The sequence below is a fragment of the Notolabrus celidotus genome, chromosome 17, assembly GCF_009762535.1.
Source record: "Notolabrus celidotus isolate fNotCel1 chromosome 17, fNotCel1.pri, whole genome shotgun sequence".
NCBI lineage: Eukaryota > Metazoa > Chordata > Actinopteri > Labriformes > Labridae > Notolabrus > Notolabrus celidotus.
The window spans coordinates 12529267-12554916 of record NC_048288.1 but is presented as its reverse complement, the minus strand read 5'-3'; the positions used below and the strand labels follow the sequence as shown (position 1 = coordinate 12554916).

The following is a 25650-nucleotide window of genomic DNA, read 5'->3' as shown; positions in this document are numbered from 1 at the left end:
ATAGTCATTAAACGGCAAAAAGCGAACAGCTTTCAGATGAGATACAATCACAGTCTACCGGTTGTACCGCATTACAACCAGGGGCTAGTAAAATAAAAACAAGAGAAAATTTGAGGTAAACACAAGGTACTTGTGCTGAAAGAAAGGATGAGCACTCAGTGAAGAAACCCACCCCACTATGCCCGTTACTGATAGGTTTAGTAGCCTTCCTCATGGCTCCTGATGTCCCCTGAAGCAGGAGGTAGAAATGACAGATTGACAGCAAGCGCCAGCACATCACTGGGGTCATCAAGTGGGCTCCTCCCTTCACTGATATTTCGTTTAGTTAGGGCCATGACACCCCAAAAATCCCAACTCATCCCGACTCTGAATAGATACTTATCTAACACAGGGGACAAGAAGGCAAGACAAAACCTGCTTTTTATTATTGCTTTGTATTTTAAACATAATAAAAAAGAGACCAGATAATGGGTTTGGTGGTTTATCATTTGCCAGAGGCAAGAGTTGTCACTAAAAGCCCTTAACTAAACATCATGTTTGATCACTCACTAGTGATGGTTACTGTTAGTAACAAGCCTCAGCAGTATACCCAACCTTCAACATCTGTAACATGGAGTCAAATGGTGACTTTAGACAGACTGATTACAGAGTGTGAAAAACAGTCTCCACATGACTAGCTCTCACTAGCAGCAGCAGCACAGATTGGCCGGAGCTGAGAAAGCTATTCTCTAAGTGGTCCTTGTTAATTTATCAGACCAGTGGCTTCAAGTAAACGGGCCTCAAGTCCAACAAATAGCTCCTGCATTCCTTGTGAAATCCCAGACTCCCTTTGGTATTTGTTTGAAGAGATGGCTGGTGAGAGACTCCCAGTGAAATCGAGGCGGCTTTGAACCACAAAGCTCCCCACCTCTCCTTCTGTACAGTTCACACTGTAGGCTGAGTGTGAATGGAGCCCACAGAGAATTAATTAACTCCATATGCATGATCAAACCAGGCTTTGAAGTGCAGTCTGACCTATGCTGTTCCATCTTTAAAGGGTAAATAGAGCCTTGAGCCATGTGGATTAGTACTGCATTAACATATGGTGTTTCCTGAAATGAACCATAAATGACGGAGAGTCTGGGTCATAACCTACTGGCTCATATCGGGGAAATGATGAGGCGCACGGCTGCAACTATGTGACGAGAGGACACCCTTTAAAGGGGTTTTATGACCCCTTTATTTACCACTGCAAAGTCAGACCTGCAGCTCATGTGTTCATGAAAACAATTGAGATGGAACCAGTGTTTGTTGCATATCAGTTGAACTCCTTAGTATCACAATAGTACCAGTTCTGGGTAGCGGTAGTATAATATGGAGGTCAGAGATGTACCGATTGTGAAAATTAAGGTGTTTTTTTTAACAAATGATCTATCAGATTTGATGTGTTTAAACTGTTGCTTGTAGTCCCTCCTTTTGAGTCTCTCTTAAAATATCCCTCTAGAATATGTCTGACAAACAGCTTGCCGCTGATCTTTCCCAGAGACAGGTGCTGTTTTCGAGACAGCTTGCTACATACTACCTACTAATGTAGTATGCAGTATGTACTGCATTTGAAGGTAGTATGTAGTATGACTGTTCTGTTGGATGTGTTCTGCATGATGCTAGACCAGGCGTCGCTGGGTTTCGGGAAGCAGAAGTAATCAACGACCAAGCTGATAGTGAAACTGCTTCATTAGCATCACTTAAAATTTTAAAAGTTAGGAAGTGGTTTATATGGAATTTAATAACTTTTACAGTGCTTAAAAACTGAGTGCCCCTCATCATATACGGGAAAAAGAAAAAGTGGAGCGTTAGTGCTGGGCATTGTGGGAAACCGTACGTGAGGGAGGATTGTCCGCTTCATACTGAGAAATTTCCCCAAATCAGTACGACACCCGGGTAGTTTTGGTATACTGCATATTTTGCTCTTACTACATACTAAATTTTGGCCAAATCAGTACATGCTGCTAGTACAGTAGTAGTTTTTGAAAACAGCCAGAGTGATGCTTCTAGACTGTCAGCCTTTTCTTCCACGTTTGACCATGTAAACAAATCAGAGTTTGTCCAACAGGTGACTTTTTCTGGCCAATATAAAGCACTTTATCTGAATCTGCATTTAGATGTATTAGCTTGTCAACACACGACAGATCAGATACCTACAGCAGTGCATCATCTGTCAACGGGGCAAATATTGTGCAACATCAATGCTCAACGAATACATCAGGCATCCTGGCGCTGCGCATCCTGACTAAGAAAAGAAATGATGGGTTCTTTGTCTTTGTCTTATTTATAGATTTAAATGTCATATGTATTTATTGCACAGCTAGCTAACATACTTGATTCTGATTGGTCAGTGCCTGAAGTCTGCTATTTATCAATATTTGACCTCTGCTCTGCATAACCAACAAATCAAAATATTTTTGAAATCAATATTTTGTCATTAATTGATTCCTCTTAGTAGAATGCATCTAATAAGAAGGGTAATGTACAGCAAGTGGGTTGTTATTGCAGATATAAACCCTGAAAGTATAACGCAGGGTTGTAATATTGAGGTACTGATTCTACCTCGTCATTGGGTCGTTAATAATGGACCTGAGACCATCAGGGGCACATTTCTTACATGCTCTGGGACTTTTTTATTTTTTTTATTTTGGCAGCAGTAGTATGTGCATTCATAGGTGAATGTTTACAGTACACATCATTCCTGTTGATTTCATAATTAATAACGGTAGAAAAGGGTCTAAAAGCCCTGAGATTACTCATTTGTCAGAACTGAAGTTGCCTCCAAAAAAAACATTTCAAACTGTGAAGGTAGCTGACATTTTCAAAAATGCTGTCTCTCTCTCTCTCTCTCTCTCTCTCTCTTTCTCTTTCTCTTTCTCTTTCTCTTTCTCTCTCTCTCTCTCTCTCTCTCTTTCTCTTTCTCTTTCTCTTTCTCTTTCTCTCTCTCTCTCTCTCTCTCTCTCTCTCTCTCTCTCTCTCTTTCTCTTTCTCTTTCTCTTTCTCTTTCTCTTTCTCTCTCTCTCTCTCTCTCTCTCTCTCTCTCTCTCTCTCTCTCTCTCTCTTTCTCTCTCTCTCTCTCTCCCCCCTCAGGTGAGTGCAGCCTTCCAGAAGAAGGTCGAAAACAAAATTAAAGATCTCCTCACACAGATGGAGGAGGGCCTCAAGACAGCCGACCCCCATGACTTCTCCACCTACACAGGCTGGACGGGTCTGTCTCAGCACTATATAAACTAAACTACACCCACTACATGTTTCAGGCTCAGGGTAGGACCGATCCCTTTGTGCTGTCTTCACTACAGGCATCGCCTTGCTGTACCTGCAGCTGTACCGGGTGACACAGGAGGCCTCCCACCTGCAGAGGGCTCTGGACTACGTGAAGAGGACAATGAGGAGCCTGAATGGACGTAAAGTGACCTTCCTGTGTGGTGATGCAGGCCCGCTGGCTGTGGGAGCAGTGGTCCATCACAAGCTTAACAACTCTGCTGATAGCAAGGACTGTGTGTCCAGGTGAGAGGACGAATCGGTGGGTGTGTGGGTGAATGATTAGATACTGTCACTGAAAGCTAAGTGAGAATGGGCAGATCTATTAAAGTCTGTTCTGTGCTACTCTGTGTTTCATGTGCATGCACTGCAGCTTTAGATGTCATCAGCATGTTATTAGGCCTGTGCATTTTGATAGGAAGAGGGATTTTGGAAGGAGGGATCTTACTACATAGGCTCATCATTTTAGAGGTGTTTCATGCATGTTACACAAACAACTCTGGTGGTAACTTGTAATATGTGCAAACATAATATTTCAAGGGGTGGCAGTAGCACTGCAAAATGAAAAAACAACCAATTTTATATAGCATCTCAAGAATCATCATGCAAAAGAATACAACAAGCCCAACCAATCAAAAACTGACGCAGAAACTAAACACTCAATGTCGTCAGCTGTATTGCAAAGACGCCAGAATCTTCCCAGTGATGATTTGAAAGGGTGAAAAATAACACTGAAAGTTTCTTGGATTCTTCGCTTGGACGAGCAAACCCTGCATATAACTGATCACGATGTTACAGCAACAAGCTTCACCTCAGATTCCTGGAGATCTGACTTTATCCTAGTGTCACTGAGTCTTCAAGGACACTGGTAGGACACAAGTTACACACCACACAGTGCTGTGCTACTCGCTAAAGTCGTTCACACATCAGTGACTCAATTTTGACTACCAGTATCAGGACTTAAAAGTTGGATCAGTGTGTCCCTGTCAAAACACTTTGAGTGGTCTCAAGACTAGAAGAGCCCTGGATAAGAGCCGTCTCTTCACAATTTCACATTTCTGACATTTTTCTGTCACTGAGAGCACATTTTATAACACTGCTGAACTTCTTGCAAATGTCATACAAAGATTTCAGGCTGTGGTAGAGTTTGATGTTTATGTCAGTCCCAGTCAGTGACTCAAAATAGGAACACAATTAGGGAACGACCTGGAGATGGGCAAAATCACTCATCAGCATGCAAAAAAGTGGGAGACAGTTGATCGTTTTCTACAGCAGCATTATGTTTACATTTCACAGGTAATTTTTCTTGTAGTTTGTAGCCATTTATCAGAGTCTTAAGATATGATACTGTTAATCCTTTGACCCTGGTGTAGTATGCTTATGAGGTCTTCAAAGTATAAGGCTGACTTTATGCCAAAGTTTTATTGCTTATAAAAAATACGTGACTGTCTCTGGTAACACAAAGACTCTCCTACTTTCTGTATCTGCAAGTAGCTCATTGGTTTCTACTGAAACTGACTGCGGATTGATTTGACATGACGGGTGATCAGGTTGCTTCTGGTGTGGCTCATGTTAGTGAAAGTTAATAACCGTTGTCAAGAGGTTTCGACCAATCAGAATCAAGCATCTTACACAGCCAGAAGATCACGAAGAGAGCCAGGTAATAAACTGTGTTAATGGTAACCCCAGCCCCATCAGAGATCGTTGAACTGACACCAGGGTGTTTGTGTCCAACAGGCTCCTCCAGCTGCAGCGATCAGTCCTGAGTTCAGACGCCGAGATGCCAGACGAGCTGCTGTACGGCCGGGCCGGCTACCTTTATGCCCTGCTCTACATCAACAAAGAGATTGGACCTGACACTGTGGACGAAGAAACCATTACAAAGGTGAGACATTGAAAGAAGTTCTTCAACCTCATCCTCAATAGCTTTGTTTAGCTGTTGTAATCCCTCTGCTAGAGGATGACCACACTGTGAAGACGTGAGCAAATGTGTGCTACCACAGGGTTCGTTTTTGAGTCAGGTTAGGTCAACTTTTATCCTCAAACCACAGATCACATTTAGCTTCATGTGGCTCTACAATCTCTACAGCAGCATCTATCCTTAGACCTTCACTTCAGATATGAAGAGGAAGATATAAGAGAGCCTTAATAAGAATGACATGGTAACAAAGATATCAGTGTACACAGAGTAATGAAGAAAAAAAACTGATAAACCAGCCTCTTACAGGTTAATCATGAGACTAATATATGCTGGTACGGGAGTTTGTTGTGTCACTGGACTGAAAAATGAATGAACCAAAGGCAGAAGTTTGGTATGACCCTGTCTCTCTTTAATGTTCCTATCTGTTGTTGAAATTGAGTGGGGACAAAAGTGGCGCAGAGGACTCTAACACACCCACTCAACCCCCCCTCCACCCTCACACACAGAGAGGATAATAATCCCTCCACACTCTATTTTGATTATTTATTTAAGCACGCACACACTCACTGCAGAAACTACAGGACCAGCTGTCGCCTTTGGTATAGTGCCAGCCTAAAACACATTTACTGTACACACACACACACTCACACACACACACACACACACACTGGGACAGAAGGGCTGAGAGAGTAGGCAGCAGCAGTGGGCTCAGAGGCTCGGAAGTGTTGGATAGCCATATCATTCTGATTAAAGAAGGAATAAAAACATGATGCTTAAAGATCCAGTTTCCTGCAAAGCTGCTCTGCTGTTCATCTCGGCATCATTCGTGCCCGTATACCTGTCACCGCCGCACACAGCAGAGCAGCACTCTGCACTTTACCAAGCAGTGACGGTGCTCCAGGGTGCTGTTAAAAGAAGTTTTTCTCTATATCCTAACATAGTGTTGTTCTCACTGAAGCCCTCGGAGACGTTTCTCTTTCATAGCAAGATTTTCTCTGCAGCTTTTTTTTTGTTCTCCTACTCTCCAGGCTATTTTTGTGTTGGTGTGTGTGTTTGTGTGTAGAAACTTTTAAGGATAGTTTTCTGCTTGGTTTATTTTTGAGCTTCAGTTTTTCCACTGTGATTGACAGCTTGCATAATGGAGAATTGAGAGTCATGTTTTGAAGAGTTTGTGTTATAACACCTAAATGGTCAAGATAATTGGTCTTAACCATAGAATGTAAAAAAAAAATGGACAGCGTTGCTCTGCCTTTTCCCATTGTACGGTTTTAAAGCCAAATAACCCTGTTCGAATGTGCAGCCATTTCGCAGCCAAAGTCTGCGCAGTGGAGAATTTTTGTGTTGCCACCATGGTTGCAACGGTAATTTATGTTTCCATGGTAACAAGCTCTGCCCTACAGCGTACCGTCACAAGATCCTATGGAGTTTCTCTCTACGGCAGCTGTCAATCAAAGTGAATCTGGAAGTAAAAACCCCGTTTTTTAAACTCTAATAACAAACGGAAAAGAAACTTTTCAGAAAAAAGAGGCCTTGAACACAAAACAGTCAAATAGTAACTACATATCACCACAGCATACGGATGTGAGAAACATTCGTATGACGTGTATTTATTTTTAAAAGTTTGACGCAACCCCATTCAAATGAATGGGGGAGACAGTTTTTGACCTATACTGCAGCCAGCCACTAGGGGGAGCAGTTTTTGTGGAAACCGAGCAAGCTGCACCCCTGGTCTTAACACCCATTCACCTGTTCGATTAGCTCACCATGATTATTTGTGGGACTATCAAGAAGCTTGGGCCTTTTTTAAAAACATATGGGTCCGAGTCCTATTGTATCATGCAATATCGTATTGTGCTGTATCGTGATGTAGTGTATTATATCCAACCGCATCATGACATATCATATCGTGTATTGTATCTTAAGGTATCATGCAATATTGTTTCGTGACAAATCGTATTGTGCTGTATCGTATTGTGCTGTATCGTATTGTGCTGTATCGCATTGTGCGTTTTCACATTGTGCCGTACTGCATCATGCCCAAGCGGCAACCTCCGGTCTAAAAATATGAATCAATGCGAAAGTGTTATAAATTGCAATACATCGAGAATCCGCTAGAGGCTGGCTCCAGAAGTCACATACACATGAATGGCGATCTTTGCAGCAGAAATAAACATGTTTACAGCCTGGTTCAAAAGACGAGTGTAGTCTGAATAGCTCATTTCTAGATTTTCTAGAATTTTTTTCTAATGAGTTTCGAAGATATTGAGATTACCAGTCTTCCAATGAGAGGCACAGCTGCCTGCAGAAACGCTGCAGCTGTTGGCTAGGAGGCTCAAACTCCGCCCCTTTACGTCACACTGGCTCAACAGAAGCAATATGGCTGCCGCTGCCGATTGACTTCAAAACAGTGCTTCAGAAACAGATGGGTGACGTCACGGATACTACGTCCATATTTTATACAGTCTATGATCATGCCGTATCGCTTAATGTTGCACCATGCCGTATTTTATCATATTGTATACAATACGTATCGTATCAAGCCATATCGTATTGCATCATGCAGTATTATATGGTATCATGCCATATCGCATCATGCCGTATCGTATGGTATCTTATGGTATGGTTTCATACCATGGAACATTGATCACATGGTATTGTCCTTGCCGACACCCAGCCCTTAGGGTTAGTGTATATGTCATCACATATCAGCAGGCCGCTTTGTAGGCACCATTGACTGCTTATGTCAGTGTAAACTGTCACAGTCTCTCTTTCTCTGTCAGCCTTGTCTTTGCTCTCACATTTTGCCTTGAAGCTGCATCCTCCTCCACATACAAATGTATACGTTTAACACTTAGGATGGTTTAAGGACTGGACAGTGTTTTCCAGAGTGCTTGAATTAGATTTTGCTCTTTCAATCTTCTCTGTGAGGAATCCCACGGGTTCAGTTTGTTTGCAGTGATTAATTCATGCTCCAAATAGATTAATTCCCCCTAAATTACATTTTCTCCCTTCTACAGAGAGGCTTGATTGCTTATTGGATTGCTTATTTAGACTTCTGTGTGCGCCTGTGTGTTTGTGTGTGTGCGCCTGTGTGTGAGTAAGAGAGAAGGAACTATATAGAGGTTTGGTAGGTAGTCCCTGCCTCAACTAACTTTAGGAATGATGCCAATTGAAGATGTTCCCATGTACTGTATCTTCATGTGTGATGAGATTAAAATGCTGTATCATTGATACCACACAAAATAAGCTTAATTCCTTCACATTAAAGTGTACACTGAGAAAAAAAAAACGGGTCAATCAAGGTAAAGCGAGGCATGGGTGGCAGCATATTTAAGTATAGATGTGTAGGAGTTAAGGGACGTGTAAATGAATAAGCTGACTGTAAATCTGCTCTGTCATGAGAGAGGTATTGCTGCTGTTGCAGAACTGGTTTTCTTTCTTTTTCACTCACTCTGTCTTGCAAGGGGACTGAATAAACTGCTGACTCAGAACCTCCAGTTCCTAGATGTACACACTCCCACACACACTTATATGCATGCATACACTGAATATAATCTTACCTATCCAGCTTTTTAGCAGTGGGGACAAAAACTCACAGCTTGTAAAATCATCCTCAGCAGGACACTGAAATGTGATCACAGGACGTACCACCAAACAAAAACATCTTTCATTATGATTTAAATATAAACTCTGAACCGCATTCAGATATATCTTGGTATAACCATTTTATTTTTGAGCTGTGTAGATGTGATTCTTCTCTTTTCCTTTAAAATGTCTTTATTTCATTTATTTTCCTGCAATCCTGGATGACAAACATCTCTGAACAGCTTAACTAAAAGTTAACAGTTACATATTTAAGCATATAATTATCATTCCTGGCACAAACATAATCCACACAAAGTGCAGGGCTTTAACCGTGGTCTCCAGTGGTGTAGCCTTCTGCGTGTAACACCCACAATTACCTGATTACTAACACTGAGCTGCCGTAGACGTCCTCTTGCTGCGGACGATCTGGACTCCAGCTGATACGGACGTGCTGGACTCCAGCGGCAACAACTTCTACTACTCGTCTCTTCACTATCACCTCTCTCTCTTACTCCCCTCTATCTGTCTTTCCAGACCCAACTCAGTCGAGGCATCATGGCTGTCTAACATGAGTCTGGTTCTGCCTGAGGTTTCTGCCTGTTAAAAGGAAGTTTTTCCTCGCCACTGTAACTAGCTAAATACTGCGATGTGCAATGCTCATGATGGATTAAGGTGGGGTCAGACTGAGTCTTACCCTGTCTTGAAGTTGGGTCTCTGTTCATAATTTGACATAGAGTGGTCTAGACCTTATATGTTTGTAAAAGCGTCTTGAGATAACGTTTGTTGTGATTTGGCGATATACAAATAAAGAGTGATTGATTGATTGATTGATTGATTGATTGATTGATTGATTGATTGATTGATTGATTGATTGATTGACTGTGCAACTACAACAATGTGAGTTATAAGAAAACCTCTCCCAAATTACCAGGAGACGGATTGTTATTAATGTGGCATTTTTACTGGGATAGGTGAAGTCAGTATTTCACTGTCATCATCCAGTGGTGATAATGTCAAAGCTCCTCAGCTTTGCTCATTAACCTCCTAATGTTACTATAAATATAAACTTTAAAGCTTTCCTCAAGCGGCAAAACTTCGTACACGAGAAATGAAGCCAATGCAGAAGTGCTGAAAACTACAGTTCCTTGAGTGTCCACTTGAGGCTGGCTCTGGAAGTACTGGAAACCATATACACACAAATTCAAAAAAGTAGATCTTTACAAAAAAAATTAAACATGTTTACAGTTTGATACAAAAAAATTATTTTAGTCTGTATAGCTCAGAGTCTTATAAGGGAACACTGTAGCTGTTGTTGAGGAGGCTCAAAGCCCGCCTCTTTACCTCACACTAGCTGGACAGAAGTTTGGTTGAGTTCAACATTTCCAATTTGGCACCCGCCAATGATCAGCTTCAAAACAGTGCTTCAGAAACAGATGGGTGACATCACGGATACTACGTCCATTAATTAAACAGTCTATGGTGTTACTATGTCAAAAACGAAAAAAAAATCTTTCTTTTCCATAAATCTTATTTTATCCACAGCAACACAAAAAATATACCTAACGGTATTGAATAGCTATGGACCGGGCGCTGGTGGCCTAGCGGTCTAAGCGACCCACGTATAGAGGCTATAGTCCTTGTCGCAGAAGTGTCCGGTTCGACTTCCGGCCGGTCGACCATTTACTGCATGTCTTCCCCCTCTCTTTGCTCCCCATATTTCCTTTCTCTTCAGCTGTCCTATCCAATAAAGGCAAAAAAGCCCCAAAATATAACTATACATTTCTGCAGACATATATAGTCATATAAGGCTCAAACTTATACATGTGGATTTGCTGCAACAAGAGATCTCTCATTGTCCAGTTTCCTGCCTACTCGTTCTTGTTGAGACAAATAAGCAGGTCCATGTGGTCAGGTGTAAGTCGGGAGTGCAACCGAGTCACAATCAGTCCACAACCAAGCCCTAAAATAAAGTAACAGTTAAGCTTGTGACAGATAGATCAATATTCCACATTCTAATCTTCCATCCATGTCATCTCTATAAATCCTCACAAGCACTCATCTTGCTTGTTCTATGCTTGATCTTACATAAGAATGTGTCCACACGGTGTAGTGAGATAAGCCACGAATCTCCTCCAAAATGCTGTCAGAGCTTTCATTTAATATCCAACCCAGCCTCAATAGTTAATCAGGAAAGGAAAAATCACTGATGCTTGTTCTTGATTCAATTGGAAGGTATTTTTTCAGTGGGATTGAAAGTTGTTGTTACAAATTGAGGATATTGCAGATTTGAAGAGGATTCAGGCCACAGACAGCCTCCCAACAATAGTTACGAATTATTAGAGCTTGTTCTGCTTCAGATCTCAAGCATTGTATTAAACCCAGGACAAACTAAATAGAAACCATGTCCATACCTATATCTTTTAGGTCAAACTGGATAAATCTAGCTGGTACAGTCTGAACTAAACCAGACTAAAAGTTTTACTTATGCTAAAGCTAACACTGGGCATTCACTATGTACTTGCTAAAGATGTCACTACCAGTCAGAAAAGGCAACCGTTCTTTAAACTGGACATATAATTTATCAAACCTGAAGCTGAACTCAACATAAAGGCTCAGACTAAACCTTTTACCTGATACTCCACAGCTCTAAGTCTCAGAACTCAGTGAGTTAAAGAAAATACATTGATATATTGATAGAGAACTTTAGTTTGTCCAGAGAACAATTGGATTTCAAACTTCACTGTTATTGAGTTTATCTGTTGACCTTCTGATATTAGTTGCTCCTCTCAGCCTCTCAGGGCTTACTTGACCTTCTGTTATTTTCCTTCCTATCGGCCTTCACACTATATGAGACAGTGATGTATGTTTGCAGGGCTCAGATAGCCTTAAACGGATCTCAAAGGTCAGTAGAGGCAACCGTGTCCTGTGGAAGCCTTTATATCACCGAGCTAAAGGATGAGAAAAAAACGCAGTGGAATGTCATATGTCCAGAAAATCTCCCCTGATATGAAGCTTCAAATGTTTCAGGGGCGGTTGTATGTCATCGTCATCCTGTTTAAGTTACATAAGGCTTTGGTTTATCATGGCAAGTCTGGAAGCTTTAGTTGTATAGTGAGAAGAAACAGACACAAAGCAGTCTTAAGATGCTGATCCTCGACTCATCACAAGGTATTTTGTCTTTTTATGATTTTTTCTTTTAATGCTGTGCTTCTAAGGATTAAAGTTCTTACGATGCCAAAAAAGACGAGTGCAAAAATGACAAAAATACAAGAGTGAGAGGGAGCAAAGGAGAGAACAGTGTTGAAAACTGAACACAGATCCAGAGAAGTTCCAGGACTTGTAGTTGGTGCCAGAATATGAGCTGAAAGGAGATTATTTCAAACTCGTGGAACAAACGTTCACGCACGATACAAGACCTTTAAACCCTCTCAAGGAGGAGAAGTTTCATTTCTGCACAGTTAGACATACAGAGAGGGTATTATGCTACTGTCAGTTTAAAAACATATTTATAAGTCAGTAATTTAATTTCAGGATTAAATAAACATCACCATCTAAAATCTCTTTGGTGTGATGATTGAAGGTATACTGAAGGGAATATTTAGAGGTGTTAAAATGTTACATAATCATGCCTAAAGGAAAAAATGAATGAATACTTTTATTTTAGGATATAAGGACATTGTAAAGTATGATTAGGATGTTAAGTCATTTGTTCGTACTGCCTGTCAGATGATAAAATGTGGCTCATTGGTGTATTTAATGAGAAAACTGCCGATGGTCCCTAAAAGGACATTTTTTACAATACATTTTATTTCCTCATTTATGGCGAGATAAAGGATTAATTCACTGTTTTTTTCAAGATCGCCACTTACTTTTCTTGTTATCTCAAGAAAACAAGCCTTTTTTTGCTTGAGATAACGAGAAAAATAAGACGAGAAAACGGATAAATCAAAATGTACTTAATCCTGTTCTTTAAGGGCTTCCGTACTTAACATAACAAGAGCACATTTATACACATGGTAACCACTTCAGGTAATAAGAAGGGCCTGTTATGAGTTTCTTTTATTATTTTATTTATTTATTTATTTTCACAAACATTGTTCAGAACATTTTTCCTCAGTAAAGGATAAAAAGACATTTTGTTATGAGACATTTATCTTACAGGTTGAACATCAAAAACTAAAAAAAAGGGTCTTTGTTCTGTGGATAAATGAGATGCAGTATCTCACAAAAGTGAGTACACCCTTCACAATTCTGCAAATATTTAATCGTATCTTTTCATGGGGTAACACTGAAGAAATGACACTATGATACAATGTAAAGTAGTCAGTGTACAGCTTGTATAACAGTGTAAATTTACTGTCCGCTCAAAATAACTCAACACACAGCTATTAATATCTAAACCATCGGCAACAAAAGTGAGTACACCCCTAAGTGAAAATGTTCAAATTGGGCCCAAAGTGTCAATATTTTGTGTAGCCACCATTATTTCCCAGCGCTGCCTTAACCCTCTTGGGCATGGAGTTCACCAGAGCTTCACAGGTTGCCACTGGAGTCCTCTTCCACTCCTCCATGACTTCATCAAGTAGGTGATGGATGTTAGAGACCTTGCACTCCTCCACCTTCCGTTTGAGGATGCCCCACAGATGCTCAATAGGGTTTAGATCTGGAGACATGCTTGGCCACTCCATCACCTTCACCCTCAGCTTCTTTAGCAAGGCAGTGGCCGTCTTGGAGGTGTGTTTGGGGTCGTTATCATGTTGGAGTACTGCCCTGTGGCCCAGTTTCTGAGGGGAGGGGATCATGCTCTGCTTCAGTATGTCACAGTACATGTTGGCATTCATGGTTCCCTCAATGAACTGTAGCTCCCCAGTGCCGGCAGGACCCATGCAGCCCCAGACATGACACTCCCACCACCATGCTTGACTGTAGGCAAGACACACTTGTCTTTGTACTCCTCATCTGGTTGCCGCCACACACGCTTGACACCATCTGAACCAAACAAGTTTATCTTGGTCTCATCAGACCGTCTCATCAGAAGTCATGGTTCCAGTAATCCATGTCCTTAGTCTGCTGTCTTTAGCAAATTGTTTACGGACTTTCTTGTGCATCATCTTTAGAAGAAATGTGAGGGGTGTACTCACTTTTGTGAGATACTGTAAATAATCCCATTATCATGAGAAAAATTATTTGAGGTCTCAAGATAAAAAGCTTCATTTTGTAATGACAAAATCATCTTGTTATCTTGAGAAAAAGGAGAAAATAAAATGTGTTAAAATCATGTCCTTTTAGGGCTTCCATAGCTGGCAGATTTCCTGTTCTAAAGTTTTCTCATCATCAAGACTGGTGTGTGTTAGAAATTACAAACATTTTATCCACACAGCTCTTAAAAATAAAATCCATTGCTGAAGTCTGCCATGCTAATATTTACTTCCAAGGTGAGAAGCAGAGAATAGTAGTCATCTTGTAACTGTGGTGTTGTCCACAGTGTGAAGTTGTCATGTTGCATCATTACAGAAGCAAAGCTAGGTGAGACGCAGCATGTTGGTTCTCTTTCTGCCTCAGCAGCGTTTACTCATCATGAACTGTTCTGTGAAGGGAGATGGCAGTTTAATGCACACGCTTAAATGTTTCAGAACAGCTACGGTATCATCTTTTCTTCTTCTGAACGCACTCACCACACTAACACAAGACAATAAAGATGAAACCAAAGGAGGGGTCTGTGTTCTCTATTTTAGGAACTATGAAGTAACACTACTAAGATTCAGCCCTATGGTACAGATGTAAGTCTGGAAAATGTAGTATTTCTAAAGACTCCTACTTGCCAAGGTGATGTCTAACAGCCAGGTAGCAGCAGCAGCCTTTCGTTGAAGGTGTCCACATCTTTTTTTGCATCACATTAAGCACTAATGTAATAAGTGTGTTTTTAATTCTCTCACCGCATAGTTGTCATGAATATAGAAAGTAATTACACAGACAGAAACTGATTTACAGAAGCCTGTCCACATGATGTAATGTCTGGGCTCTGCAGGTGACTCACTCTTGGTTGCAGCCTCTAGTGGCCTTTAGAGGAGCTGCAGATTTTTTTGCCACTTAAAGAAAAAAAAAATATATATATATATATATATGATTTATTTATAGAGGGACCATATACAATGTTGAACATAATTGTTACCATCTGATGCATTGCACCAGAGTTAGCTTTAAGCTAATTTACACCTGCAGTCCCTTAAATTTTAGCTTTATTTAAAACCCCAGGATGTTGTTGCATAGCTTGTTTTCAAGCTGTCATTTTAGGTTATCATTATTTATCAGACCACTGCCATACATTATGTTCTTTATACTTCCTCTTTTTGGAAACAACTTTTTAATTTGTTTTTTAAAGATAAACAGAAACAGCACTCTGACAAGTGTAAAGGCACAATGCAATCAAAAATAGAGAAAAAGAAAAGGGACAGAGAGAAAAAATAAAACAAAACAAACAAACAAATAAAACTCTTTCAGGACATGAAAGACCATGTTTTAATAAGAAATGCAAATGAAAATAATGATTACAGCAATTCCTTGATCTTATCTGCCATCGTTTGCCAAGCTAGAATAGTATCAGCTCCAGCACTGTGTATTCTTGCCACTGAATTCATTATGTTCTTTATACTTCCTCACTGAAATATAGCAACAACAACAAAAGCATAATCAAAAAGTTTTTATCTCTTATTATAAGCAAATGTCAAAATCCAAACCCAGTTACATTTGAAAAGTTAAACCTAACAATTAGGTGTAAAAAAAATACCGATTTGTTTCAAAGATATGATTCTGGCAAGAGATGTTTCCCACATGTGGACAAATTATTTTATTCAATAATTAAAATACTTCCAGGGTTCAGGCCAACCACTCCTTTACCTTCTCCATCTCATCCTCTCTTTTTAATCTTCAGGTGGTGACAGTCATCCTGGAGTCGGGGAAAAACATGTCAGCAGAACAGAAGAAGACGGATCGCTGTCCTCTGCTCTATGAATGGCACAAGAAGCAGTACATCGGTGCTGCACATGGCCTGGCTGGTATATATTACATGCTCATGCAGGTAAGAAGCTGAACAATCCACTGGGCACCTGTTTGACTCGAGATGTAATATTGTGATCTTATATTTGAATGTGGTCATTTTTAACACAGTTTGAGTTCTATTTATGTCACACAATAAGCTGATAATCAATAAGCTGTATGCTTCTTATTCCCTCCTTCCAATAAAACAGAGTCAGACACAAAACTCACTGTATGCTATCTCACAAATCCCAACCTGACCTGTGCTGTGTCAACAGTGGCATTTCAGAGTATATCCGTATTAGTAAGACTCCACGGTCTGTTTCTCTTTTCTATGAGCAGCTACCCGATAATAGCCTGTTCAGGACTTTTTCCCCCTCTGTAATTACTTGCGGCACATGTATTGCAAATTGCATTTGTGTTATCCTCCCTGACGGGTGATGATGTTTTTACTTGTCAGCATGTTGCGGCTGCACTTGTTGTGGTTCTGTTCTTTAAGACATGGGAGATAGCAAGCTGCTGACTGCTGTTTCAGAATGTGTGGTGCTTGTGAGTAAGTGAAAGCAATGTTTCTATTGGATAAAATTATATCATCCGACAAATGAGAAATTATATAATATCCCCATTATGATCCATCAGCTTAACACACATCAAACACCCCTGCTTATAAGGATAATTCAAAACCAGACTCTCTGAAGTAGGAAAACACCAAAGACAGATATATTGTGTCTTAAAGACAGGATGCATCCAGATGTCCAGTCCCTCCTGCTCTTGCAGACTTGCGTACTTAACTAGTCTCTGCTTCACAAGTCAGCAAGTGCTAAGGTCTCTTCAGACCCACAATTCCCTTAGCCTTCAAGTGAAATCCCTTAGGCTGAAAAATAAAACAGGGACTTACTGTGAATGTATCAAAATGCACTTAAATACAACTTTACTAATATGATGCAGGTCAGAAATAAAGGGGACAGGATGATAACTGTAGCCTTCATGTCTTTTCATCAGAGTCATGCAGTCTTCCTCCCTCGTAGACTTGATATTACAGTCAACACGTCTGCATTGAAGCTCTTATCTTGAAGCCTTCTTGTCTGACCTGCCATGCTTGTTCTGTGTTTGTCACCCCTGAAGCCTCAACAAACACCCGATGGGTCCCAAATGTACATCTTACAATTCGGAGATAACTACTCATAGATTCAATAAACCAACATGCAGTACAATTAAAACAATGCTTAAGACGTTTAAGATTTATAGATGCTTAAAAGTAACACCCCTTCAATCATGAGCTCTGCAGTGACTCAGTAAAAGACACATTTTTTCATTCGTGGACTCATGCCAGTACACAGTGCAGCAGGAAACATTCATCAGCAGATCAGTGCTTGGATGTCGGTCTGCTGTCTGATGTAGAGTTTCACTGTCCCAGGGCGAGAGCCAGCGGAGGAGCTGATAACTCCTACATCCACACATCACATTAGTGTTGCTGGCAGAGTGACTAAATCAGTTCTTTGGTGAGATTTGATCAAACTGTGGCGTGCAAATCAGCGTGATGTGGATATATCAGTGTGCTGCAGACTGTGAGGCAGCTGCAAAGTCAAGTGAAGCTGTGTTACGTCTTTAAATGTGAGCTCAGATGAGCAGCCAAACGTGACGCAGCATCTTTGTTTTTTTAGAGAAGTAAATATACTCCCAGTTTTTTTTCTTTTGAATTTAAGCGTTTATGTTTTCTCTTTTTAAAGTATTTTAGAGTTGTAGATGAAGAGTAGTAGATTGTTTAAAGTGCGGGTTTGAATGCTCTGCGTCTCTGTGTTTGTTCACAGATGTTCTCATTAACACACTGAACATCTTGCTAGAAATAAATAATTCAGTCCTACATCAGTCGAGTGTGTGTGTGTATGCGTGTGTGCGTGTGGAGTCCATTAAGACCAGTAGCAAAATCTGAGTTGTTTTTGTAAGGTCTTCCCCCAACTTAAAGGGATAGCTCAAGGTTATTGAATTGGAGTCGTATGAGGTACTAATCAATAGTGAGTGAGTTCACCATGCACAGGACATTACTGTCTGCACTATGAAGGCTGTCAGTTCCTACTCAGGAGCAAAGCTGTGAACCTCTGTGGGCAGGGTATACATGTAAAATACATCAGCTACATTTTAAACAGTTCTGAACTGTATGTATGTATGTATTTGGTGTGACCAGCACACACTGATATCACATCTCTTTTCCCTGATGTTATAACAGATGGTGCTTACTTGTGTTTTTACAGCCTTTTCAGAGCAAAGTGTGCCCTGCTCACGTTCTAGATGTTGAGTGATAAAGGCCTCAGAAAGCCATGGCTCGCTCTAATGAGTGTAGACACCAACGCTGGACTCCCAGGACTCTTCCACATCAGCAATGATTATTTTTCTGGAGAGGATTTGCGAAACCAATCCCAACTAATCCAGCCAGACTCTTGCTAAAGTTCCCTGTTGTACAACATCCAATGTTGAAATGAAGCAGAGGCAGAAACGCTTAAAACTTGAATAGCCCATGTCTGTATTCAAACACTCTGTAGTGGGATGAATTTTGTCTTATAACTCATGCATTTTGAAGATATTAAGGGTATGGATTTTACTGAACTCTGCATAATTAGAGGCTCCTAAATCCCTCTTTCCAACACCAGCTTGGTCGAGGCAGATTGCTGTCAACTATGAGTCTGGTTCTGCTCAAGGTTTTTGCCTGTTAAAGGAAGTCTTTCCTTGCCACTGTAACTTGCTAAATAAGTGCTCTACTCATGGTCGATAACGTTGCCCCCCCCAATCACTTACTTTAACCCCTCCTGTCCCAAAGTTAATAACCATATACATTTCTGGAGTCCCTGAGCTCTCTTGTCTCGTAGGTTTGCTCTGGCCTCCTGCTGTGGACGTGCCAGACTCCAGAGGCAACAGCTACTATTATCTGTCTCATCACCATCATCTCTCTCTCTCTCCTATTCTACTCTATCCCTCTTTCCAACCCAAACTTGGTCGAGGCAGATGGCTGTCTGTAATGAGTCTGGTTCTGCTCGAGGTTTCTGCCTGTTAAAGGAAGTTTGTCCTTGCCGCTGTAACTAGCTAAGTACTGCAAAGTGCTCTACTCATGGTGGATTAAGATGAAAATCAGACTGAGTCCTGTCTGTAAGATAGGACTGGATCGTATCCTGTCTTGATGTTGGGTCTTTGTTAATAACACAACATGGAGTACAGTCTAGACCTACTCTGTCTGTAAAAGCGTCTTTAGATAACTTTGTTGTGATTTGGCGCTATATAAATAAAGATTGATTGATTGATTGATTGATTGATTGATTGACAGGTGTGCAATTTGTAGCTGTTAGCGATGAGCCTAAAGGCCGGGCTAAACGCCGCCCCTTTACCTCTTGCTAGGTTGACTTAAATTTAGGTTGTCAGTATTTGGAGACCTCCATCAGAACTCTGCTTCACTGAGACTACATCTAGGTTTTATACTGTCTTATGTACCCAACCCTTAGAAAGTGAGCGTAATTGCAACTTGTCGGTTGTTGATAAATAGTAAATACACATTTTTGGGGTATTTGCTGAAGGCATATTTTAGTTTTGTTTACTAAGACCGTGCAAGAGGCTTGGTATGATTTTTTTATTCCTGGGAGTTGAAGAGTTCACTCTGTGCTCAATACAGCCCCCCGGCTCCTCACTGACACACACCGTAACTGATCACAGGTAACCACTGTATGAGTTCAACGCACAAAACTGATCACAGATTTTTTTAAATGATCAATAAATACAACTTTAAAAATTTTATCTCAGTATATTTTGAGGTGATTTGTTGTTGTGACACTGTCCTGAAACCAAGTTTCAGTAACCGACATGAAGGGCTACCTATGCTGTGTGTGTTGCACTCCTGTTTTTGTGTGGACCTTGGGTTTACACTATCTTTAATTCTGTGCTGAACTGGTTCAGTACCCTCCTGGACTGAACCCAAAGTGCTGCACAGTTCAGTACAAATACATGTACCTTTACACCCCTACTCTCTGTGTGTCCGCTGTAAATCCCCACACTTTATTAATCCACACACTGAGAGAGAGAGACTCTCCAACACAGATAATTAATCTCTAGCCAGAAAGGTGTGCTGGTTATTGGTTTATTAATGAAATGTTCTTCCTCGGAGTTAGCACCTAAAGTTCAGCTCATTAATACGTTTCTGCACTCAGAGGCAAAAGTGCATTCATTATGTCTGTGCTCCTTTTATGTATTGTTTTTCTTCTGTGCTAATTAGCAACAGAAAGGACTGATAGTTGCTTTGATTCAGAATCACTCCTGCTGCTCACTTTTTAGTCTCTAGAAAAAAGTTGAACTGATCCAGTAATAATGTTTCTGCAGGAAGTTTCTGCATCACCTTCTACACTCCTCCTTAATTCATTTGTATGTCTTCCAGCATTAAATGGACAACACATGCAGAGACAGCTTTTTACCTGTAAGAAATGTCATTAAACTCTGTCTCTGTTTCTCTGCAGCCTGCAGCGAAGGTGAATCCAGACATGCTGTCAGAGCTGATCCGTCCCTGCATCGACTACGTTCGCCACAAGAAGTTTCGCTCTGGGAACTTCCCATCATCTCTGAGCAACGAGAGCGACCGGTTGGTTCACTGGTGCCACGGATCCCCCGGTGTCATCCACATGCTCATCATGGCTCATAAGGTGAGATCAGCTTAGTCTGAGTGACAGCAGTCAGACATCAGTGACTGACGGGGGGTGGTTGCATAAAGGAACAGCCTTAACGTCTGGTCAGTTCAGTCACAGAACAAACACATGAACAACACTGGCACCTTGTGGCATGACTCTGGACTGCATGGACTGCACTGTGTATGTTGTGTCACATACTGCAGTGTACATTATGTTGCCATATTCAAGAAAGGTGGATCCCCTTTTCTGACTACCCTCGTCATGTTTGTACTTGTTAAAAGGTCGTGACAAAGACAGGAAAAGTCGACTTCCCTCCAGATGAAACACCAGCTGGTAAAAAAGCCTGGCTGTACACACACACACACACATACATACGCATACGCACACGCGCACACACACACACACACACACACACACACACACACACACACACACACACACACACACACACACACACACATACTGCAGTAATGCATTGGAGGCTAATTTTTTCTTTTCTTGGCCCATTAGGGAGCCACTTGGCAGCTAATGTGCTGTTATTCTGGCATTCACATTCCTCTCTGTAATGCGGAGCCTCTTTGGCACCACACAGAGAACAAAGCACAATGGGACACATGATTGCTTATCTCTGTCTCACTATTAACAGAGCAGACAAACACATCTTCCATTTGTTGTCGCAGTCGGAGCGTTTCAGTGGCTGGCTGTTTTTTGTAATGGATCATTTCAGGTCTGCTGTTGCAGCTGTAATGTCTGTATGCTCCATTAAAAAACTGCTGCACACCAAACATTGATTTACTGTAAGCTGGAGGCTGTGGAGGATTTCAAAGGATGATTAATATTAACATGCTTTAATTGATCAGTAAGTATTTTATTTTGGAGATAAGTTGCAAAGTGTTAAAGCAGGTTATTGCCTTCATCACTCTTAGAGATCATCAAAATACCAGTTATGTGAAGACTTCAAATGTTTCATGAAATGTTGATAGAGGTCAGTGAGGAGTCATTCTTTTTCTTCTCATCTTCCCACCAGTTATGATATTTATTCATGGAGTCAAACTAAGACCATGTTTTTCATAAAATAACCTTATCAAGGCGCAGCGGTATCCCATGACATCACTGCATGCAGACAACCCAAAACATTCACATACATTACAGAGTGACATTATTACACATTATTACAAGACATCTTGAGTCTCAGTGCTTTTTAAATTGTTCTTATAGGAGAGAGTTTTTTATGCAGCAGATGAAAACCTCTGAACCTTTTAAAAATAGCTGGTGTCTATCATTTTTTGTGTATACATAAAGTTTGGGTGGGGTTAGTTGCCTAGAAAAAGCAGGTGTAGCTTGCTGTGGATGTTGTCAACTGTGTCTACCTATGATGGAATTAGAATAGCGAAAAACGTACAACACCAGAAACCACATACACACCAATTCAAAAAAGATGAACTTTGCAAATTGCAGTAATAATAAACATGTTTACAACCTGGTTTAGGTCTGAAAAGCTCATTTCTCCATCGGCACACATTGTACAGGGGTGGATTTTTTTATAACTTGTTATTTTTGAAGATATTAAACCCAACCTATGCATAGGTCTATTACCCCTGCCAATTTCATAGTGCGTTTTGAAACTTGTTCCTGTGAGCCACCTGTTCTCGGCACTTACTGTATATTTGAAAAAAACTAATTTAAAAAAAGTAGCACAAATAAGGACATGGCTGACTTGATTGACAGGCAGGCGCCCTGTAGCTGTTAGCGAAAAGGCTAAAGGTCCTCCTCTTTACCTCACACTAGCTGGGATGAAGGTTGGTTGAGTACAGCATTTCAATATGGCACCCGCTGACAATTGGCTTCAAAACAGCCCCTCTGAACAGATTGGTGACGTCATGGATACTACGTCCATTTTTTATACAGTCTATGGCTAGCATTTGTCAGATGGAGTGGTGAAAACAGGGGCGCCTTTAAGTTAATATGTACAAAGTCAAAGCGCCCACCTCTGTTGGTGCTCGTAATGAAAGAACAATGTGAGGATAGAAGTCTAGATCAGTGGTTCCCAAAGTGGGGGTTGATATCCCCTGGGGGGTCGCAATGCCAAAAAAGTGGTTCCTTTAAAGACAGATTTTCTTATACATTCAAAGTGGTTAAAATTGATACAAAACCATTACAATCAGAGTCCTAGATTTTCTACTATGAAACCAACAGGAATATAACTTGCATGCTGCTTTTAACCCTGTTAAATTTACAATAAGATCAAATTGAGGTTTTTCAGCTGTTGTTTTTTTTGTGTGTTTTCTTTTGTGTTTTCTAACGTCTGTTTTTAGATTGGCCTTTCAGTGCTTACCCACGGCTGTCAGCACCATTTAACCACCCCAAGTAAAGGTGTTGTTCGCAAGTCTCTGGTATCGTTATTTTGGAGCTCGAGGGCTCATAAGTTTTCGAACCCCTGGTCTAGATCAGGGGTTCCCAAAGTCGGGGACGAGACCCCCTGGGGTGGTCGCGAGACACAAATGGGGGGTCGTGAGATGGCTTTCAGAACGTATTTTCCCGAAGTTATCTAAAAATAGTACATTTTACAAGTTATAGTAAAAACATGGACAAAAATAGCAGCTTAACTTTAAATAAAACCTTAAACATAGAAAATGTAATGAGTTTTCTGCCTTTCTTTTTGCCAGATGACTCCTAAGTTTAGGGTTAGTGAAGAGTTAATGATGAAAAGCATCAGTAGCAGTACAGGAAACACAGCCACATGCTCATGTAGGTAGGCAAATGTTTTGCAGACCAGCCAAATGAAGCCACATTAAATCACTTCAAGGGACAGTGGGGGTCACAAGTCTTTGGCATCTATATTTTGGGGGTCGAGGGCTCAAAAGTTTTCAAACCCCTGCTCTAGGTGATAGAATCAAGGGGATGGTCCTCATTCATACAATTGAGTTCAGGATTTTGTCATATTAAAAGCAATACAACATTGCATATAAAGAAGGACTCAGTGTTCCAGTAGTTACAACAAATCCAGAGTGGATCGATTTGTGTCGAGCTCTCTCATTTAAACGTACCTTTAATAACTCATCAATGATCCAAGCTAGAAGTAACAGCTGTTCTTCATTTTTATTTACTCATCACATCAAGCACTGTAACACAGTCAACAGTCAATATGTCAATCCTCCTGGTCTGGTCTTTAAGACCATTACTAAAATTCCAAATTGATAAATGTTGAACATGTTTGGTATTTTTTGTGCTAATAAACATATTAAAAGATAATGATTCATTATAGAATAGCTGAGATTGAAGTAATTAAAGTGATGGTAAGGACTGTTAAAAGTGCGACACAGTGTAACAAGTTGGACACAGCAGGTCAGTCATTTCGCTGCAACAAATGAGCTTTTAATAACTGAATTAAAAGCTCAGGCACAATCAGACAGACTTAATTTAATCACTACATTGACATGCACAAGCTACACTACACAGCAGCTCCATAACCTGCTTCTACTCCCGCCAGCGCTTCCTTCCTCTCCCCATCTGGGAGCTGGTTCTGCAGAGGGAGGCTGGCTCTTCTAATCTCACCTAATCAGACGAACTGTCAGAGTTCCACTTTGTTCACACTCCGTCTCAGTTTGTGTTGTTGGCTTCATGTGTGTCTGACAGGTCATCCGTCAGCTGGTATGAAATGTAGTAGCATGGCTCTACTCTGGATAGGATTCATTACCTACTAATGAGGTCTGGGCATGTGGGAACGTCTCATCCTTTATGTGGGCGCTACTCTTATCCCGTCTCCAGGGAAAGACAGAACACAGCTACCAGCCTGTCAGGAGGATGATTTTACGAGTTGTGGCTCTTGCTGGTTGTTTTGGGTCAGAGCTGATGTTTTATATGTGGCATTTTCTGCTGACATTTAGTACTTTGAAGTTTTCAGATTTATGCCAAAATATAGAAGTCATTATTGTCACCCTGAGATCTTTTTTTTTCTTCATGCCGAGAATATAAAGAAACAACCTTGTCAGCAGATGAAGCAAATACTTATTCCAAGATTGACACAATAATAAAACATAAAAGTTAAGTTATTCCGCAGCAGTGAAGGTTTTCAGAATGCAGACGTCTGACAGGAATTTTAACTGCAAAGGTGTCAAGTTTGAATAATGTTTTGAGCTCCTCCTTTGTCTTAAGTTTTATATTTTACATGTCTTCATCCCTCTGCAGGTGTTCAAAGAGGACAAGTATCTGAAGGACGCTGTGGAATGTTCTGAGGTGATATGGCAGCGAGGCCTGCTCAGAAAAGGCTACGGTATCTGCCACGGTACTGCTGGGAACGGTTACGCCTTCCTGTCCCTTTACAAGGTCACCAAGGAGAAGAAATACCTGTACCGTGCATGCAAGGTAAGAGTCAAAAATCAATCTTATTAATACTATCCAGACACTGTGAAATCACCATTGCATTGTGGGATACTGTTTGTAAGCCTGAATCTCACATTTGGGGTGGCGGTCTTAGTTTCTTTGGTTACTTTAAAGGCTGATTTATACTTCTGCGTCGTATCGCTGACATAGCCTACGCCGGGGGTCAGCCTAGCTCCTGTACCTACGCAGAGGCCTACGTATGTAGCTGATGTGCACCTCCTCCAAAATGTAACTACCTGTAGAATCGACGCAGACCGCAAGCCCATTGATTGGTTCACTCGTCTGCTTGTATTTCACGCATTTTACGGGATCCCGCACATTGGCCGTGTATTTAATCTCCTCCTCTCTATTCTTCTCTGTAATCATGTCTGTATGATAAACAGCAACATGTATCAGCTGTAGATTAACATAACACGCTCTGAATCTCTGTGGAAAAGTAAACAGAGATCGTAGCGGGGCCAGAAGCAGGCGGCCAGCTATCAGAGAGACCACACTGTCAAGTGTTTCAGCGAGGAATTGCTGCGCTACAAGGACAGATCGACGCACAAGTATGTGGTGCTCATGTCCGCGTCAGCCCCTGCTGCGTAGGGGAGACGCAGAAGTATAAATCAGCCTTAAGCCGTAAGGGGGAGGGTCCAAAGAGTAGATCCACATTAGAGAAAGGGGTGAGCAAATTCTGATAATTATGATGCTAGTTTTGGTTAGCAAATACCAAGCTTAAACAAACACATTTAGTCTTCATATGACTCAGGGACTTCAAGTGAAACCAAGTGTTGACCA

At 41.0% G+C, this 25650-nt stretch overlaps 1 protein-coding gene across 1 annotated transcript in view; it reads left to right on the top strand.

Annotated features, from left to right (window-relative positions):
- Positions 1–25650, top strand: part of lancl2 (LanC lantibiotic synthetase component C-like 2 (bacterial)) — a 37531-nt gene that overhangs the window by 6573 nt on the left and 5308 nt on the right. The window contains exons 2-7 of the mRNA XM_034706680.1: positions 3115–3232; positions 3324–3531; positions 5023–5170; positions 15723–15869; positions 20320–20502; positions 24676–24852. Coding sequence (XP_034562571.1) covers positions 3115–3232; positions 3324–3531; positions 5023–5170; positions 15723–15869; positions 20320–20502; positions 24676–24852 — 981 coding nt within the window. The remainder of the gene's footprint in view (positions 1–3114; positions 3233–3323; positions 3532–5022; positions 5171–15722; positions 15870–20319; positions 20503–24675; positions 24853–25650) is intronic.